Source organism: Lytechinus pictus, chromosome 11, assembly GCF_037042905.1.
Source record: "Lytechinus pictus isolate F3 Inbred chromosome 11, Lp3.0, whole genome shotgun sequence".
Classification (NCBI taxonomy): Eukaryota; Metazoa; Echinodermata; class Echinoidea; order Temnopleuroida; family Toxopneustidae; genus Lytechinus; species Lytechinus pictus.
The window spans coordinates 31,591,750-31,613,403 of NC_087255.1; the positions used below are offsets into that span (position 1 = coordinate 31,591,750).

Consider the following 21,654-nt stretch of genomic DNA (forward strand, 5'->3'; position numbering starts at 1 on the left):
AGGTTTACAAACTCATCTGTATAAGTTCTTTATGATATTCAATTAATCTAAGGAACTCTAGGTCACACAAGAATCCAGACCAGGTGCGTGTTTCATAAAGTTGTTCATAAGATAAGAGTGACTTTAAGAACGACTGGTGATCCTTTCTTTTGGCAAATGGTATACACCATTAGCGATTGTTTAGCGTGTAAGAGAGGTTCACCAGTCGTTCTTAAAGTCGCTCTTAACTTACATCTTTATGAAACAGCCACCAGTATGGGGAGAAATATTGATGAAATTCTCCCTCTCTCACTGTTTGTTTATCCCCATCCCCCTCCCCCAATTGCCATATATACTCATTACTCACTGGATCATCAACTCTCAAATAACCCTTCCTCTTTCACTCTTTCTCTATGCATACAAAATAAATCAAAGAATAAGAGTGTTGTGACATATAATAAATGCATATTTTAATCAAAGAATTATTTTATCAACAAAAAAGTGTAAAATCAATGTTCTCATACAGTGCACAGTTAATGGCATGATTCAATCACCTGCACACATCAGTGTTCAGTTTTATGAGAAGCTTTATCCACCTGTCAAAATATTATTGTTTTGGCTCCATGCAAAACGGACAAAGTGATTTTGAAGAGTTATATCTGAAAGGGGGAATTTACAATTTAAAACACATATTCAAAGATGGGACCATCTAGTGTATGTAAGGGATATGAGTGATTTCAACAACATGGTGCAAGAGCATATCGATCAATAAAGTATTATGAATAGTATGCTTTTACTTAAAAGTGCATATATACTTGTAACAATTTCAAGGCATGTAAAACTTGAGAGAAAATTAGTGTTCAACAACCAAATGAGATGATTTCTCGACATGGGACACATTTTCTAAAATAGTAGTCTTCTTAAATTAGAAGGAACATTCTTCACTGGGGTCATGCAGTTGCCAGTCCCTTTTAAATACTGAGCATACACAAGGAAGAAAACAAAGCCGGACCCTCTACAATATCAACAAATTGATATACTTCTCAAACAGAAATATTACAAATTTAAGGCGAATGTTTTGTATGAACTATTAATTACAACAGGTTATTCGAGAAATCAGTGAAATCTTAAATGTCTGAAAATATGACTAGTTTCTTATGAAAAAAAAAATATATCTAGCACCTTTTTCACACTGTTCAGGAAACACCTAGTCAATATGAGCTCATTCATAAAGTTTGAGTTTGAATACAGAGTAATACAGAACATATTCAGATGATATCACTTGAAAAAAATGTTTTGATTGCCCCCCAAATTGAATGAAGTAACTTTTCAGAACTTCATTAATTTAACTACCGACAATAATGGCAACAGAACCTATAGAAGCTTTCAACTGATAAACAGTTAATAACAAACTACAGACAATCAAAACATGTCTGTCCTTTTGCACAATTCACATAACAATGCAAAGAAGAAAAGTGTCAAATTCTGTATCATCTATATCAAGAGCAATCCTTTTAATAAAGAATTACTTCTGAGGTTTTACATTCTTCCTTAATCACATTAATTCTACGAAACTACTTTCTTCAATAAATTGTTATAGGATAACTCTAATAAAAATTGTGCAAGTATTCCAGGTCCAATATAAAAAAAATACAATGTCAATGATATGTTAATCGTACTCAAACCTTAATGGAATTATTTGCAATCAGGGGTGTGAGTGGTCAAAAATAAAAAGATCTGAAAATAGCTGAAGAGTGTTGAAAAAGTCTGAAATAGAAAGAGCTCCCATACTTTTTGTACAGAGGAAGGCCAAAAATTAAGCTGAAAAAAAAAAAAAAATCTGAAATCAGATAAAAATCTGAACTCTCACACCCCTGTGCAATGCATGTGTATACAGATTATGGATTTGAAATGAATTTTGACCACTGAATGCTGCAATTCTCATGGGTTTCAAAATCACGGGTCGTGTGGTCCATTGGTTAGAGCGTTGGACAATCGAAAGATTGTGAGTTTGAATCTGCCATTGTCTCCACTTTGATAAAAAGACTGGAGAGTAGTAATCTGTCGTCTATAACGTCAGCCACAATGACTGATTACTAGTAACCTAGATGTAAAATGTTTCCTAGGTAATTGGTTATATACCAGCTTGGCGTTTACCAGCAAAAAGCTGTCCTGCCGAGTTCCTACGGGAGTGACCATAAACAGACATGGACTACTTGGTTACAATAGCTAAATGTTCCCACGGGAGTTACCATAAACAGAAACAGACATGGACTACTTGGTTACAACAGCCAAAGGTTAAAGTGCACTACATGTATTAAAGGCTGTCATCCAGGATTTTCTTTTCTTATGATGCTTACTGTTGACTTTTAGAAGATAAGTGTGCACCTGGAAGAACATATCAACACAATGATACAAGACATATGTCAATACATAAACTATTTCAATTATGATAAAATACTTTATGCATATGGAAAAATCAAGATCAATAGATTCTGAAAATGACCAACCTAAGTTACTCTACTTGCCCATAGTGACACCTTTTTGTCATGGCTGCACCCCCCCTTGTGTTTATTGCTAACTGTGATGGATAACACTTATAATCATCACTGGCAACCACCATTTAACTATGGACAATGAGCCTCTGTAACGTCTAATTAACTGATTGGTTATGACTGGTTGGAGCTTAGAATCGGAAAGAAAACAGTGGGCTAATTTTTAAATCGTGCATGTTATACTGGGGGCATGAAATGATTTTGAATGTTTGGGGTGGGGGAGGGGCCTGACTATGCATAAAATCACAATCAGATGGTCATTTTCACAGATATGTATTGTTTAATAAAAAATGGGGGAAGAGACTGAAGCAAACCTATTCCCTGATTCCGCTGACCCTTTATACTTTACCAAGGACAATTTGTATTGTGCATTTGAGATGGATCACATATCATATTGCTGCAAATGAGGAACATAACATATGTTAACTACCAAAAGTGTGCACTGGTGATAAGATCTGATATGACAGGTTATGAATCAACATGGGTGATAATAATGATGATAACAAGGCAAACGCCAAGCGTTGTCTCGCCTGCATATTGCAGTCATGAAGAGACTGCATGTCAAAACTACATGTATGCTATATGACTTAGATGGACCTCTGTTACGAGTTTGGCAATCCTACCTCGAAGATATAAAAAGTTATTATGTGTACAACAAAGCACAGTGCCAGTCATGGAAAGTTCATTGACCTTTGACCTTAATCAAATTCAACTCACATTTGAACTTGACCTGCACCTTCAAAAGATGGACCTCTTGTATGAATTTGGCAATCCTTACTCGAAGATATAGAAAGTTATTGTGTGTACAGCACAGCACAGTGCCAGTCATGGAAAGTTCATTGACCTTTGACCTTATTCAAATTCGGCTCACATTTGAACTTGGCCTGCACCTTCAAGAGATGGACCTCTGTTATGAATTTGACGATCTCACCTCGAAGCTATAGAAAGTTATTGTGTGTACAACACAGCACAGTGCCAGTCATGGAAAGTTCATTGACCTTTGACCTTATTCAAATTCGGCTCATATTCGAACTTGACCTGTACCTTCAAGAGATGGACGTCTGTTATGAATTTGGCGATCTCACCTCGAAGCTATAGAAAGTTATTGTGTGTACAACACAGCACAGTGCCAGTCATGGAAAGTTCATTGACCTTTGACCTTATTCAAATTCGGCTCACATTTGAACTTGGCCTGCACCTTCAAGAGATGGACCTCTGTTATGAATTTGACGATCTCACCTCGAAGCTATAGAAAGTTATTGTGTGTACAACACAGCACAGTGCCAGTCATGGAAAGTTCATTGACCTTTGACCTTATTCAAATTCGACTCATATTCAAACTTGACCTGTGCCTTCAGGAGATGGACCTCTGGTATGAATTTGGTGATCCCACCTCGAAGATATAGAAAGTTATTATGTGTACAACACAGCACAGTGCCATTCATGGAAAGTTCATTGACCTTTGACCTTATTCAAATTCGACTCTTATTCGAACTTGACCTGTGCCTTCAGGAGATACCTCTGGTATGAATTTGGTGATCCCACCTCGAAGATATAGAAAGTTATTATGTGTACAACACAGCACAGTGCCAGTCATGGAAAGTTCATTGACCTTTGACCTTATTCAAATTCGACTCTTATTCGAACTTGACCTGTGCCTTCAGGAGATGGACCTCTAGTATGAATTTGGTGATCCCACCTCGAAGATATAGAAAGTTATTGGGTGTACAAAGTTATTATGTGTACAACACAGCACAGTGCCAGTCATGGAAAGTTCATTGACCTTTGACCTTATTCCAATTGGACTCATATTCGAACTTGACCTGTGCCTTCAGGAGATGGACCTCTGGTATGAATTTGGTGATCCCACCTCGAAGCTATAGAAAGTTATTGGGTGTACAACACAATTGTTGACGACGACGACGACGCCGGAAATAAGTGATACCTATGTCTCGCTCCGCTACGCAGGCGAGACAAAAATAAGGTCATATTTTACTCAGGGTAGCCACTTAAGTTAAAAAAAAAACTGTTCTCCCAATGGGACATGCTCAACATGATAATGATATTATTACCCTGGCTTTAGCACGGTACATTGATTGGGCACTTGAGCATTCATAATTTCTTCCTAGTGGGTACCCATTCATCTCACCTGGGTTGAGTGCAGCACAATGTGGGTGAATTTCTTGCTGAAGGAAAACATATGACTTAGGAATATAGGAATAACATATAACTGATCACCATTGGTGATCAATCGCGAGGTGATAAAGGTCTGAAACTGCCCAAAGAATTAAATCAAGGATACATAATCTGCATTCCTGACGTTAACTGTTAATACAGGGTGTAAACATTTAAGTATTGATGAGTATGAGGGCAAGATAAACGCCATTGAATCAATAATGATATAAGGTGCCTCAAGAACTGAAAATAAGCCTAGGTATGTAATTCTTGCTTCTAAGTAATTCTCCTTGATTTCAGGAAATTAATGTAAAAATGTTTGTAAGCCTCAAAGCAAATATATTATAAGCTGAAGTCGTTAACATGAAATTTAATTGATTAAAGTGATATGTGAGACATCTATTCCTGAATATAGAAAAGCCGCATTTTAATTGTGATACAATATTTGGTATTTTTCTGAGGTATTGTTAGAGCGGAAAATAAAACAAGAGAGACTATGCAAAGTTAAGAGAGACGAAAATATTAGCAATTTTGTAAAAAAATGCGCTGACACGTTTTCATTAACATTTTTACTTTTTTAATCAGCAGCTTTACGACTCAAAACTGATATAAAGAATCTACAGTTTCTTTGTAGTATAAAGAATTAGGAGGATCATACTATTTCAAATCATCAAAATTTGCTTCAAAGAAAAATTAATTTGACTGGTTAGATATATATTTACATGCCCATTTCATACCTAAACATCAATAAAATTTATACTGCAGGAAACCTCAGATTTATCAATTAAAGGGTAAACATACTAAGAATTTCTTAAAATCTGGTCTCTGACTGTTACAATGGTACAGAATGACCATTTGATAGAGTTGACAAGCTTTCTGAAATGATGCTCAGCTTACAGGAAAGTGGGTTCTAATGATATGCATTATTGATAGCTGTAAGACCTTCATGCAGAAACCCAATATTAATCTTTAAAAGAAGGAGTACAGATATAACTGAGGTTTTCTGCAGAATTATATCATCTACCTATGCTACAGCTGGCTTTTTATATACACCATTGAGTACTATCATTGTTCAACATTACCAGATTTAATAGTTGTAGCATTAGATGTTTGTGATATACTTTCCAATAACATAGAATCTTGTAGTGTATTACTTGGCAAAGTTTGAGTTGTAGGTAAAAGGTTTTCACATGATGCTAATGTACTGCTTCCTTTTGATGTATCGAGTCTACTAGAGTCCGATTGGCTCGTACTTGATGAAACAGGATTGCTTGTCTCCGGTAGTGAGTTCTGCATCAACGAAGCATTACTAATTTCAGTTTCTCCTTGCGATGCATTGTTTTGATTTGAATCACTAATATTTGTGACAGTTCTGCTCTCAGGCGATTCCTGATTGAGGCTATTGTCTGTATTTGTTGTAGCATGAGTTGCTGAGTTTGAGGTGGCTGTCTCTGCTGCAGTTGTAGCCACTTCTGTTTGTTGGCTTACAGCAGCGTTGGCAGTTGCTGGCCGCCGATAGAGCAACGCCCCAAGGTACATGCTGAAAAGCGTGCGACGTTGCCGCCACACTGGACGTTGAACAGCAGCCACATTAACACCCGGTACAGGTTGTGCAGCTTGTTGTTGCTGTTGTGGTTGGGTACCATTTGGTGTTGTATTACCTCCACCTTGGTTATTGTCCTCCTGTCTATCAGTGTTGCCTGGCTGGGGTTGCTGGGCATTCTCTCCAAGGTTGATATTGATGTTGATACGAGGATGCATACCACCATGCTGGTTGCGTTGTAGCAACACTTGAAGCCTAGCTTGCTGTAAGATGGCAGGTAACTCATAGTGGTGAAAGAAATATATCATGGAGTGCTGAAAAAAGGACAACAGCAGCAATCAATAAATATCAAAAATGAAATCCTGTAAAATTAGTCAAGATTAAATATCTACTATTATTCATGACAAATCTATTTGCTGGTATCACTTTTTCACATGCTTCAATTAAAAATAAATTTCTATCATTTTTTGTTATGTTATTACAAATGTACATTTGTCATTGTCTATCAAAGCAATAACTTGGTTTGTGGTGGGATATGTCATTGTACTAGTTCAGCATTGTGAATATGTGCTCATACAGTGACTGAAAGGCTAGCTTCCCATTATTTTAGCACAGAGTTAGACCATGGTATAACTTAAACTGGACTTCAGAGTACTGGCCGATGTCTCAGGCACCTATACAAATAACTACATTATATATCATTCTGACACCAAAGCAAATGTTTCTGATGATTAACATAATCTATGACATATCATAATAAACTCACTTGAATAAAAAGCCAGGATGTAATGAGTGCCAAGCCACTGTACTGCCCATTGAAGCGATAATGGTATGCATAAAATGCAAAATGGTACAAGTAAAAGAATCTGGAAGGAAGGAACAAACAAGAGGTAAAAATGCAGGTAAAGGAACATACATCGAAGATTGGAATAAGAAACATTAAATGTTGAACTATTTTTTAAAATCATGAACAAGAAAATAATGTTGGCAAACCCTGATCACTTTTAAATGTAATGTTAAATTCAAAATAATAATAATAATAGTAATATTAATAATAACAATAACAATACCAAAATTTATAACGGCTTTTCCCAAATGGCCCAAAGCACTAACGATTTCAATTTAGCTAATACACAAAAAAAATATCATCATCACCATCATCATCATCGTCATCACCAACACTTGTGTCAATTTTCTACTCTACATCAAATCTATAGAACCTTGTGAATACCTTAGCCAGTGTCGTTTAGTGATCTGTGTATGACAGCAGATAGATCTCATCATCATCATCACTACCACTTTCACTATCATCATCATCATCATCACTACCACTTTCACTATCATCATCATCATCACTACCACTTTCACTATCATCATCATCAACAACATCATCAAATTTTCATCTTTCTAGAACCTTGTGAATACCTTAGCCAGTGTCGTTTAGTGATCTGTGTATGACAGCAGATAGATCTCATCATCATCATCAATACCACTTTCACTATCATCATCATCATCATCATCATTATCACTACCACTTTCACTATCATCATCATCACCACCATCATCATCATCATCAAATTTTCATCTTTCTAGAACCTTGTAAATACCTAAGCCAGTGTCGTTTAGTGATCTGTGTATGACAGCAGATAGATCTCATCATCATCATCATCATCACCACTACCACTTTCACTATCATCATCAATATCATCAAATTTTCATCTTTCTAGAACCTTGTGAATACCTAAGCCAGTGACGTTTAGTGATCTGTGTATGACAGCAGATAGCATCATATTGATCAGCTACCCATACAATGAGAATGATGTAGAATGCCGTGGTTGTATCGTTGAAGAACTCAGACATGATAGCTTCCATACCTTATACACACATGTAGAGAAACACAGTCAGAAGATAAAATAATCAAAGCAAAGATCAATCATTGAATAATAATGAATAGGAAATTTCCTTTTGTTTCACTTAAAGTTCCTTTAAAAACTAGGACTGAGTCACACGCTTAACAGTCGTTTAAATAACCATAAGAAGAACAAAAATTTGTAATTTTGCAAACAATTTAACAAAGAGAAGATAAACCTTAATAACAAGTCCAAATATTTTCATATCTGGGCATAATTATTGATAGGTTAGGTGCTACAATTGTTTATAAACTCTTTGTAATTAATTGCAACACTTTCTGTTATGGGGCCCTAAACTCATGCAGAAAAATGTAACATATATATCTAAATCACATATCTACATATGAACATATATACATGTATTTTTTTAGGGTAAATGATTAAAGAAGGATTATTCAAAGTTCTTTAGTAACCCTTCTTCTTAAAACTCTCATTATAATTCATCTTAAATTTAATTTGAATGGATATCTTGCCAGAGGTATCCCTACTTACCAACTAGAGCGAGGATGACTGTAAGAAGAGGAGCAGCAGGGAATGCAATCGTTGTATTCATCTCCAACATTTGTAGTAGGTCAACTACATTAAAAAAATACCATAACATTAAGTGAGACCTTACTGAAAAACTGTTCAAATGATTAATTGCATAAGAGTGCCATAAAAACAAAACAACAATGTACATGAGACTAGGCATTTAATTTTCTAAATAAAGAGGCTTTAATAGGAGAAATCATAATTAAAAAAAAAACATTTTGGCATTACTCCTATGTGTTTAAGATCCCATGCTCGATCTGTAATGAAAATAATAAGTCAGAAAAAATTGGAACCAGTGGGATTCGAACCCGTCATCTACTGCTTGCCGGGCAGCGACTTAACCACCAAGCTATTCTGATTCACGACCAAGTCACGATGTACTGGAATTCAAATACCCTTGATTCCTCTTCTTTCTGACTTATTATGCAAATGCATTCTGCCGTGGACAATAGATAATAAATAAAGAGGCTTTAATATAAGAAACTATACCGGTGATAAACGGCCATAAGTAAAGCATTTATCAGTGGTCATGGGTTTAAATAATCAAATGACAAGGATCCACATCATTAACTAATAAAACAAATAATACACATCACTCATTCCCACTTTATAAAGATTTCTTATAACTACAAATCCAGAACTCATGTAACAGGTTTACTATCAGCCAATAAAGTTGAATGATTACAGTGCAATGTAGCGATAAACTCCTAATACACATTTGATTTTTCAACCTTCTTTTTTTTATGAAATAAGGGCAAGATAAAATAAGCCAGAACAAAACTTCCAAAAGATATTAAGATAGAAAAGATATTGAGTGTACTGACCAATGAAGACAAAAATCTGATGATGAGAGTATCTTAGTAGCATGGAGATAGATATGGTGAAGATCAGCATGATGAACCCAGCTGCGATGTACGAGGAACGAGCCATCCACATGCTGACGAAGCGGTAATGCTCTCCCGTCACAACGTTGCGCAGGTAACCTGATTCATAGAGAATGGGAATTGGGAAGAAGTCAGAGATCATGGGTGGTCTGAGATTTACCTGTTTGAGACTGAATGGCCCGAATTCACAAAGGTGGTTTTGAAAACCCACGGTTGAATCCACGGTTTATGCAGATTTCCTGTATAAATTACGCTTAATTTAACGCGTGTCGGGCGCGTGTATAAAAAATGTCCAATGCTGATGCGCGATTTTGTCACAATGCGCCAAATTAATGCCTGTTGCCGTGGTTATCCACGCTATTGTATTCATGAATTCACTGTTTTTATTCATGAGTCCACTCTTCAAACAGTGGACTCATGAATAAAATAGCGTATCTAACCATGGCAACAGGCGTCAATTTGGCGCATTGTGACAAAAGCGCGCATCAGCATTGGACATTTTTTATACACGCGCCCGATTCGCGTTAAAATAAGCGTAATTCATACAGGAAATCTGCATAAACCATGGACTCAACCATGGGTTTTCAAAACCACCTTTGTGAATTCGGGCCAATAATTTTGATATTACATGTTTTCCATAGACTCCAGCCCACATATATGCAGGCTCGGTCTCCAACAGTTTAAAATATGCTAGACTAGAAGTGAAACTGCTCCTTTGGTAGAATAATCATTGATCAGGGCTCCATAACATAAAGTTTTGCAATGAATAGCAAATGTGAAAGAGCACTTCTGATTGGTTCCTGGTCAGTATTTTGCACCAAATGCGCGTGTAACATTGATCTTGATTGGTCAGTTCATTTAGCGATTGATCGCTAATCTTTGTGTTACGGAGCCCAGGAGAATGTTTCAATATGGTAATTTTTGGTATTACCATGGTAACAGTGCTTGAAAGTCAATTAGAATCAAAGTATTTTGGGGTACTTACACAAATGGCAAGGTAGCCATAATTTCACAATTGTTGAGCCCTTATTGTGACATCACTCATGCGTATTAATCTAGAGAGAGTGGTCGACAAGTGTACTCAACACCTGGGCCCCGTCATTGAACTAAATTCTTTTTTTTTATAGACACAACACTGCTTTTATTTATGGGCACTGTTTTGAGTACTTTCCCTTTAGTAATTCACCTTTTTCTAATACTGCAAGATGGAAACCATTGTGAAAAATAAAAATAAAGAACATACCTTTGTTGTCTTCATACTCTGCTAAGCTCTTCACACTGGACATGAGAATATCATCATAACCAAGGAATTCATCCAGCAGGAATCGACTCAAGGAATCACCAAAGCATTCATCTTGTGTGGGATCTTAGAAATCATTAAGAAATATTTTACATGACATGAAAACAAACTACCAAGCAAGGTAAATCGGGGGAGCGTCTCAAGAAAAGTTCAGTCAGTTATTTTTTACTTTCACTGTTATGAGCTTCTGCAAATCCTTGCATCTGATTGGCCGAGAGCAAATAAGTCAGTAAAAATCATGGACAACATTTTTCATGAAACATTCCCCTGTTCTACATGTTTGTATGAAGTGACTCACTGTGAGGCTTTGCTTACACTGCATTCATACACAAACAAAAACATTGTTTCGTGACAGAAGTGATGGTTTGTTTTCGTTCCCCTGACCCTGGTTTTAAGATAACACAAACAATCAGGTGAGAGAGTAGAGTTGAAGGCTTAAAGATTAGGTCGTTTTTTCTCTCCAAAATTTTGGATAAATAGCTGTTCTTATTGCTCCAATTCAACATTGGCATTGGAAGGTAAGTGTGATTGTTTGACAGTGTAAGCAAGAGGGTAAGCCATGGTGGACTGACTGGAAGGATGCAGTCATGATAGGGTTAAATATAAATACCAGTTGTGGTAACTATCTCAAAATGAGTTCGAACAGAATCTAATAAAATGACCACCCAGGTGTTTGTATGTATGAATGACTCTGGGAAAAAATGTGTAATTCCATGCAAAAAAAGCATGGAATTTCCACAAAATTTCTGGTATTTTTCCGAGCGATATTAATACACTGTCCCACATAGGCCTTTTTGTGTTGTGTGCATCAGAATTATCCGTTTTTGATTTCACAAAAATAAGTTTATTTCAATGTACCAGATCTGTATCTATATCAAATATGGTGGCAATTAAACTTGATCTTAAAGACTTTCTTATGAAATAATTGTTGGCTGCAACTACTCTCTCTTACATTTAAGCCATGGTTTTCTGAGGATATAGAGTATACTCTTGATGTATGACTTACCAAGTTGAATGACCATGACAGGGATACCCAGTCTCTCTCTCGTACCAGATGATAGTCTTAGAAAACCATACTCCAATGAATATTCCATGATGTACTCATCTACTGGCCAAACTGTATACAAACAAATATTATGATAAAACCAGACTGAATGAAAAGGTTTGAATGAGCATAACCCTTATTGAAGCAATTCAACCAAAAGGAATTTGTAAATAGAACTAATTTTACTTCTTCCTGCTTTCATTGATTACATAATACTTCTATAAAGCAAAGCATATAAATTTACATCCTTGTTTTATATTATACACATGTAGTTACACAACTATACTTAAATATTATCCTTTATGTATACTGCATATATGCAAACATATTTCATACATGGATTGTACTTTTTTTTTAAGAAGAAATAGAGAAAACAAACAAGCAAGCAAACAAATAAATGTAAGAGAAAGGAAGGTTGAAAATGAAAATTACAGTACCTTCAACGAATGAATTTTTCTTCACTGAGTCATTATTCAAAGCGTTTGAATTTCACCCAGAAAAAATGTAGCAAAATAGGAAAGAATTATGTGTACCTGCTCTTGTAAACATTTCAAACTCTGACACAGTCTCACGGAACGGCTGCATGTTTTTCTCCAGCTTTTGTGTGGCGGACATGTCAATTGTGATGTTTGTTGTCTGCCATGAGAGACCATTAAAGAACGAGGTCTGGATGGTATCGGTGTTCACTTCCTCTCGCTTACGCAAGGCATCATCGGCTTTTAAGACGTCTGAGTATTCCCAGTATGGTGGCATCATAGTCATATTGGCATACTGCATCTCATCGTCATCAATCTTTGTCATGCCTCCTGTGGATGGACAAGTTTTGGACAATTTTTTTCAAGAGGATGGTTCATGAATCAAAATTCATTGTGCATAATATTGACTTGACTTCCTATACATTATATTATTCTAAAGCACTTCACATGGACTAGTTCAAATAGGATAATACATTATCGAAATTGGCATATAGATAAATGGAAAGTCTTTGACAGTGCACTTCATTTGGATGAAAAATTCACTGTGATCTACATGTATCCTGTGCACTACAATAAAGATCTTTATAAGCACACATAAGCAGAGGCACCAAGGAAGTGTTGTACGGTACTCCAACTTTTTATGAATTTAGGGTACAGTGGCTTGGACTTTTATCTTCTTATTGCTTCTATACTATTGCTGTAAAAAAAATCCTCAAAAAAAGAGCACAAAATATTTGATTGATTGTAGGCATGAAAGGTACTATCACTACCTCAGTACACCCTCTTTCCTTAGCCTAAATTTGTAACTTACATAGCTTTATCCAGATCACAGTAGAAGTAATCATTTGCGTGACATCTCCTTCAAAAATGACAATTATTTGCTCATCACTATACCTTGATGTCTACTTAAGTATTTTTATGACAAACCATTTTGGCCCGAATTCACGAAGGTGGTTTTGAAAACCATTGGTTGATCCCATGGTTTATTCAGATTTCCTGTATAAATAACGCTTATTTACCGAGTATATTAAAGGTTAAGTCCACCCCAGAAATATGTTGATTTGAATAAATAGAGAAAAATCAAACGAGCATAAAGCTGAAATTTTCATCAAAATCGGATGTAAAATAAGAGAGTTATGGCATTTTAAACTTTCATTTTTTTTTCACGAAACAGTGATATGCTCAATTCAGTGTCATGCAAATGAGTCGGTCGATGATGTCCATCACTCACTTTTTCTTTTGTTTTTTATTGTTTGAATTACACAATATTTCATTTTTTGCAGATATGACAACAAAGACAAAGTTGACTGAACCATATAGTATTAAACAATGCTAATTCCACATGTTCAGGGAGGAATTAAGCGTTGTTTCACTTGACAATGAGGAGAAAATTAGAATATTTCATATTTCATGTAATAAAATACAAAAGAAATAGTGAGTGGATGACGTCATCAGTCTGCTCATTTGCATACCGCCCAGGATGTGCGTATAACTGTTTTTTAAAATTAAGCGAAACTTTAAAATGTCATAATTTTCTTATTTTACATCCGATTCTGATGAAATTTTCAGTGTTATGCTTGTTGGATTTTTCTCTTCTTATTCAAATCAACTTTATGTTGGGGTGGACTTGTCCTTTAACAAGATGTCCAATGCTGATGCGTGCTTTTGTCAGTGCGCCAAAATGACGCCTGTTGTCATGGTATACGCTATTTTATTCACGAGTTCACTGTTTTGAATTAATGAGTCCACTCTTCAAACAGTGGACTCATGAATAAAATAACATATTAAACTATGGCAATAGGCATCATTTTGGCGAACTGTGACAAAAGCGTGCATCAGCATTGGACGTCTTATATACACGGTAAACAAGCGTAATTTATACAGGAAATCTGCATAAACCATGGGTTCACCTGATGGTTTTAAAAACCACCTTTGTGAATTCAGGCTTTTAGGTATAATATATAACTTGTATAATTTAGTAATTTGATTTGTAAAGTGCATAAAGAGTTTTTGGACTATTATGCACTATATATTAGTTTCAATCATTATTATCATTTATCAAAAATTTCATTAGAAGTTAAATTACAATTCATATACCTAATTTCCTTCTCCCATACGAGACTTCATATATGGGACTTTCATCACTGCGATTCCTTACGATTTCAACTCTCAGGATACCATCCCTCGGCCACTTGTCACGATAGTCCGCAAGGCAGTTGATTGGTGAACGAGAGAATGTACGGTGAATGTATGCAAGAACAAATAGGGCAGTCAAGGCCTGTTGTAGAGAGAGATAATTTTACAAATGGTAGATTTTCAATCTGGGGCCTGTTGCATAAAACTTCTGCCATAAAAAACCTCTGTCAAATAAACAAAAACTCTGAATAAAATATAATGTTCTAAATATCAAAATGTCAGATTGAGAAAGATTATAATTTAAAAGGAGACAAGAAATTCCATCTTTAATAGCTTTTTATGAACAGGTTACATGATACATGTTTCAATTGGGTGAATCATTCAAGTGAAACAAAGCTTGTGGTTTTATAGCAAATTGGTCAAAATTTTATAGACAGGTGACGGTAGGACCATCTATGGTGGCAAATTTGTCATTTTAATTGACCCAAAGATTTAGACAAAATAATAAGTATGTTCAATAGGGGATTAAATGAAAAGAATATAATCAAATATTAGACATTTACCTTAAGGAGGATTGCAAACTCAAAGAATCTTCGAACAGGAGGAGGGAAAGCTCTGGCATAGGTGATAGCGATCTTGAAGAACAGGGCATGAAAGAGACGATCCCTTACATTGAGAAGCGGGTTGTTGTTGTTATTATTGTTGGCTCTAGCGTTGTTAGCGTTCTGAGCGGCAGGAATATTAGGCAACGCCTGCTCTGCATCCACTTCCGGTGCAGCAGCTTGTTGAGGTTGGGGCGAAGGGTTCTCCTGTGTTGCCTGTGGCTGCTGTTGCTGGTTGTCGGGCAAAGAACCATCAGTTTGAGGGTTAGAGTCTGGAAGGTTAGATGAAGAGGGTTGGCGGTCCTGTCCCAAAGTTGCATCAGCACCAGGTCCGACAGATGTATCGGTGTTTGTAGACATTGTTCAAGGTGTTATTTCACAATCTAGAGGAAAAAAAGGTGGGTAGCATCTTGGAAGTAAGCATTAAATCGTTTACCTGAAATTCTGCTACATTGGGCATGAGGAACAGCTATACTGTATTTTAGTTTTAATCATGACATCATTCAAATTCTTGGTCAGACTTTATCTTTGCTGTAGTTTGGACACGGACTAACTAAAGTTTTGATTGTGAACTTTAGTTAATATCTGAACGACAACGAAGATGAAATCTGACTGAAAGTTTGAAAATGACGTTGAGATCAAGGATAAATACAGGGGTGGCCCTGATGCCCAATATGGCTGAAATTCAAGTGTTCAAAGAATGAAAGGTTCAAAAGGAATCTTGGCAAAAATTTAAATTAGTTTGCTAAAATGGGCAAAACAGGCGTTTGGGCTGGCTACGAAAGTCTTAGTGCTATTGGAACCAACGTAATTTAGTGGATCATGGTACAGAGACTGAAGCTCTATAGTATCATATCTTGGCTCTTTGGCTACATGTTCATGTATCTGTGTGATTTTAATCAAAGAAGAATGCAATGACCAACAAATTTGAAATACAAAGAATAGAGGCAGATAGAATTAAGTCAAAATGGTGAGAAACAAAAAATTAACTAGTTGATTGCAGTCGCGCAAACAGGAATAAGAGCAGCCTCAAAATGTCAAATTCTCATCAAAACCCAAGCATTGTGTAAGTAAATGTGTGCTCATACATGGTGCACCATTCAATGTTATCATTGACAGGCCAAAGGAAGGTGAATGTTTATATAAAGAAATTTATTTTGCTCAAGTTTTTACAAGATTTATGGCACACTCTAACATAGACCGAAAGCTTCAGTCTAGGTTTCGTCACTTGTTCTGCTGGACTGTCTGGATTCACTACAGCTCCTCCAGAGGAGAACCCCCCGCCCCCCAAAAAAAGTCCTGAACGGCTGGAGCTACGTGAGCAATAATCTCTTTCATTTATTTTCCTATGGTAATACGAATTTGGCAAAGTAGATGCAATTTCTTTGCATGATCAATTGACAAGGCAGCTTTGGGACTCCTTCCAAATCCGGCAGCGAAATCAACATGATCAAGAGGTAATTTTAGAGGTCTCTTATCAGAAAATATGGCAGGATTTTTGAGTGTCATCGTGAGTTTTGTGATATTTACTTCTTGGTTAACGATGTCTGACTTTGGAATATTTCACCATAAATTAGATTAAGACAGTCTGTTAAATTTTCATTTTTCATCGTCATGATCATTTGTGCATAGTTTTCATGTCCCCCATCCCCCATCATAAAAACTCCTTCAGAATACAACAAATATCACTGGTGGAATATCAAAGAAATGTATGTCAACGTCAGTGTTTGTTTGATCTTAGATTTAGTTTTGGCCGGTCCACCCCCCCCCCCCCCCTGTCATACTAAGTGACATGACGGCAGGCTAACTCTGCTGTAAGTTAGTGTTAGCAGCTAGCAGTTAAACTACTAGTACTACTACTCAGTATGGTTGGAACTACCCCTTATCGACCACCTAATCTTCTAAGCATCGTATCTGCGAAAATATTCATCAATTTTACCCCGTTTTCGTCTCATTTGTGCAGAAAATTGAGCAGATCAGATTCCCATGTTTCGCTCGGCGACTCCAATTCAATCCGCGTATATATCGACGAACAACGAATACGACGATTTTACATTTGCTCATTTGCACCCGTCTTTTGAAACCGACCACCCGCGTTACGCTAAGTTTACGGCCGATTCTTGTCGCAGTGGTGAAATATTTTTACTTTTCAAAATCAGTTCTATGATGTCAACATGCTAAATTATCGTCTCACTACTTCCACTGCGAGCTCCGGCACAAGATTCGACGATTGACGACGGATATTTGTTCTAAAGCCGTTTCCTATCGGATTTCTTGGTTTTTCAGCGGGGTTTGGGTCTGGTCAATACAATTTTGATTAATTCTACTGAATTTTTACTTTTTGTTGCTTCTTTTTTCTTGTAAAATCGATTCTTACCGTTTCTACGGACACTGCGCCTACTCTCCCGCGCGTATCGTTTGTAATACGCAATAATTTTAACACGCGCAAGGTGGTCGGTTTCAAAAGAGGTGGTCGATATGTGGTAGTCTCACCATAGTATAGTGAGTGATTGTATATCCGACCGGCCTTGTATTAGGTACCTAACGCGCGCATCATACGCATCAGAAAATAATTTCATACGCTCAAAATTTTGCAACATCCTTCCAATAGGGTGTCTGAAGCCACACTGAAAAGTGTCAGCATAAAACAGGCTAATTCAGGGGAAAATATGGCACATTTTTTCGGGGAAGTTCAGGCTACTAGAAAAATGTGATCTGAATTGATTATTAACTTGTGTTTGGCATGTATGGAAAGAGAAAATTCAGGGGCTTCTTTTGACAGTAAGGACAAGTTTATATGATCATTTTAAATAAGGATTTAGAGATAAATTGCAAACCCTTATTTTTGTGTGTGTTGAGATTGCCATTTCTCCATGCGTTTTCTATGGGAAAATGAAATTTCTGTTTTGCACAATTTTTTTCACTTTGTCGCAATTTTTCATTGTGATCTGGTTTCCAAATCTTTATAAAAATCATACCATCAGATAGAGCATAAAAAATCCTATTGGACTCTTTATGGACAAGTTTTTGGCATTAATAATAAATTTTTAACAGCTCTCGGAAGCTAAAAATTTGGATTTGTGTGTGTCCATTTCTTAACTACACAGTCTATGGCAGAGAAATGCTGAAAATTTACCTAATTTCATTCTTCTTTTTTGCAGCCAATAATTTGATTTTTTTCAAAAATGTTACATTTCTGTTAGTCTGAAGGTCATTTCTCTTCAAATTCACAAAGAAAATGTGATATTTTCTTGAAATAAGAAAAATAATTTTTTTCTCCAGACACCCTACTTCCAAAGAGAACTTGAATACTAAAGATGATGAAAAATGGTAAAAAACAATTTTTCAAAGTCTTAATATTCTAAAAATAATAAAATATGGTCAAAATAGCTCATCAGTGATTTTGTTTTTTTCTTAACTTTTCCCATAGAAAACACACGTTCGGTAATACGATACCGGTACCTTTTTCAAGTGACCAAAATATTTCACCTACGAAGAGGGGTCCGATTGGAAGCTAATATCGTATAAAGGAAAAACGATTTCGGCAAAATTTTTACATATTTATATTTTGTAGGTATTTGTGTATTTATGGTGAAAGTTTGGTGAATTTTATGAGAATAATGTGTTTGATATTATTGAATTCATGAAAAGTTCGGTAATACGATCCCCTACCACTACCAGACCGGTAGGCGGTACTACTACTACTAGCTGTGCAGGCAGTGCGTGCAATTCAATTGGAGCAGAGTGTTTACATGTACAATTCTCGACTGAGTCTGAGCTGTGGACAATCAATGATACGAACCTGAACCGATTTGCTACGTTTATTCCTTGTTTTCCACACGTTACACTCGTTATTAGACTTCTCTCTACGATAACGTGACACAAGATGAGAACATTCCTTCCTCTATTATATATGGGATGCCGAAATAAAGTTATTTACATTAAAAAGAAGGGTGCTCTGCCTACTCCATTCGCTCATTATAGTCAGTGGCCATATTGCGTGTGAAGACTTTACAAAAAATAAGGGTAGCAGCGCCAGCTGGAGGTTTGATTTGGAGGAATTAGGAATTATGAACGGGGAATTTTTCAGGGTCCAGAAAATGCGGAGAAAATTTCTGCTTTAATGGCTTTTCAGGCAATAGGCCTATTGTTTTACAATAATAGGAAATTAAAAATATAGTTTGTGCTTTTAATTATAGAAGACAAGAGCGGTCAAATCAATCTATCTTTAATCTTAGACTAAAACATGAGAAGCCGAGAGAATAACATAAAGGAGGGGCGGGAGGAGGGGAAAGGAGCTAAGAAGTGGAAGGGGGGGGGGGTGAAAGGAACTAGGAGGAGGGGGAGGAGGAGGGAAAATTGGACCAGATTTTGTTCACTTGTCATATTATCATTATTACCCTCTGAAAATAGTATTTTGTCGATTTAAAGGCTTTGTTCCCATACTCTTTAGAATATGGTTTCCACAAAATGGGCACACACAGCATCCCCAATTTTATTTTAACAAACACATTAGACATGATCTTCGCCCCATTTACCATTTTGTCAATTTCCTGTTGGGTTGAATCCTCTCCTTGGTCTAATGACAACATTTGCTCCCGAGACAAGTCCCCCTGCTTTATTTCGTCTCAGATGCCAGGGTTAGGGTTGCAAAAGGATTTTCATGTTATAGGTTTGCTAGTCATTGAATAATGTGTGGAATCAATAGCAGAGCTATTGTCGCCGGAGCAAAGATCATGAAATCATACGATTAGATGAGTTTTTTTATGGACCAAATTATCAGAAAGTGCAAAGAAATTAAGTAGATGAAGTGAATTAGAACATCTTAGCATGAGACCAAGTGACAAATTAGACCATATTGATAATAATAATGATAATAATATTTATTTTACTCTATTTATACCTTCGCAACTTGGACCGTAAACATGTAGTTTTCCTAGCGAAATACATACCCTTTTTTCACTATTTTAGTGTTTTTGACACCCTTATTACGCTATCTACCTAACGTACCCCATCTTGAAAAAAAAAATCCTTTTTACATGTTTTTTGGGTCACGCGTGGTATCCACACATCAATGGAAGTCCCCCTCCCCCCCCGGAGTCGGTTTCAATGGTCTGACTGTACCATTCCCTACCTTTATACAGTGCGTCCCACAAAAAACGAAACCGATTTTATCGATGATTTTACATAACTTAATCACAAATACAATAGACAAATGACCTACCATTGTAAAGCTTAGAATCTCCTCTTTCATCTGAAATTACTTAGATTATTTCTTATTCACGCATGAGTGAGCAAAAACAATTTGAAGAGGGGATACCAAACAGTCATTTGGCGGGCTGTATCTGGGTTTCAAAGAGAAAACCACATTTTTAGAAAGTTCAATATCTGCTCTTTAATTTGATACCTCAATTACAGAAAATGGTCAAGAATTAACAAAGTTCTGGTTATTTGAAATAAGGCTTGAATTTCAATAATTTCATAAAATGAAGAGGTTCTACAGGCTAGCGTTCAAACTCACTTGACACTCCGTTTTGTTGACGATCAGCCATGCATTAAGTCTTTTGTTAATCGTGCGATAGCTTCTGTGGGAAACCGGTGAAAACACGTTTATTTAATGAAATTATGGAAAAACAAGCATTGTTTCGAGGGAACATAACTTTTTTACTTCTTGACCATTTTTGTGATTAAGGTATCAAATAAAAGAGCAGATATTGAACTTTTTAGGCATGTGATTTTCTTTTTGAAATTCAGATACCCCCCGCCAAATGAGTTTTTTGTATCCTTTCTTCAGATTGTTTTTGCTCACTCATGCGTGAATTGTGATTAAGTTATGATAAATCATCGCTTGATCTCGGTTTCGTTTTTTCTGGGACGCACTGTATATTAGAACTGCACTATCCTTTTCCATATTTAAATCTAGTCTCAAGACCTACTTATTTTCAAAATAATGTTTATCATGTTCAATATAGTATGTTGTTAAATGTTAACAGTTTTCATTAATTTGTATCACATATTTTAGGTTGAATGGAGAATTTAAAGGACAAGTCCACCCCAACAAAAAGTTGATTTGAATAAAAAAAGAAAAATCCAACAAGCATAACACTGAAAATTTCATCAAAATCGGATGTAAAATAAGAAAGTTATGACATTTTAAAGTTTTGCTTAAAGTTCACAGTTATCTGCACATCCTGGTCGGTATGCAAATGAGGGAACTGATGACATCACTTACTCACTATTTCTTATGTATTTATTACATAAAATATGAAATATTCTAATTTTCTCCTCATTGTCCTGTGAAATAAAGCTTTATTTCTCCTTGAACATGTGGAATTACCATTGTTTGACATTTTATGGTTCAGTCAAGTTGGTCCTTATTGTCAAATCTGTAAAAAATGAATTACTGTATAATTCAAACAATAAACAACAGAAGAAATAGTGAGGGACATCATCGATTGTCTCATTTGCATGTGACGAAATTGTGCATATAACTATTTTGTGAAAAATAAGCAAAACTT

At 36.1% G+C, this 21,654-nt stretch overlaps 1 protein-coding gene across 1 annotated transcript; it reads right to left on the reverse strand.

Moving 5' to 3' along the window:
• Nucleotides 1-424: 424 nt before the first annotated feature.
• LOC129271187 (membralin-like) lies at nucleotides 425-19,157 on the reverse strand. Its single transcript, XM_064106352.1, has 12 exons — nucleotides 18,939-19,157; nucleotides 15,098-15,519; nucleotides 14,496-14,676; nucleotides 12,456-12,728; nucleotides 11,884-11,994; nucleotides 10,821-10,943; nucleotides 9,518-9,676; nucleotides 8,655-8,738; nucleotides 7,994-8,126; nucleotides 7,019-7,118; nucleotides 4,054-6,566; nucleotides 425-3,285 (listed from the first exon to the last, which is right to left on the reverse strand). The coding sequence occupies exons 2-11, from the start codon at nucleotides 15,494-15,496 to the stop codon at nucleotides 5,775-5,777; spliced, it is 2,355 nt and encodes a 784-aa protein (XP_063962422.1). The 5' UTR covers nucleotides 15,497-15,519; nucleotides 18,939-19,157; the 3' UTR covers nucleotides 425-3,285; nucleotides 4,054-5,774.
• Nucleotides 19,158-21,654: the final 2,497 nt, after the last annotated feature.

Bases quoted from the DNA above. Each gene is read 5' to 3' on its own strand.
- LOC129271187 (XM_064106352.1), bottom strand. From the start codon at position 15,496: ATGTCTACAAACACCGATACATCTGTCGGACCTGGTGCTGATGCAACT. The intron at 8,127-8,654 runs GTAAGTAGGGAT...TGTGTGTATAAG, and splicing joins AGTCATCCTCGCTCTAGTTG to GTATGGAAGCTATCATGTCT. The intron at 7,119-7,993 runs GTATTCACAAGG...CCTTCCTTCCAG, and splicing joins ACTAAACGTCACTGGCTTAG to ATTCTTTTACTTGTACCATT.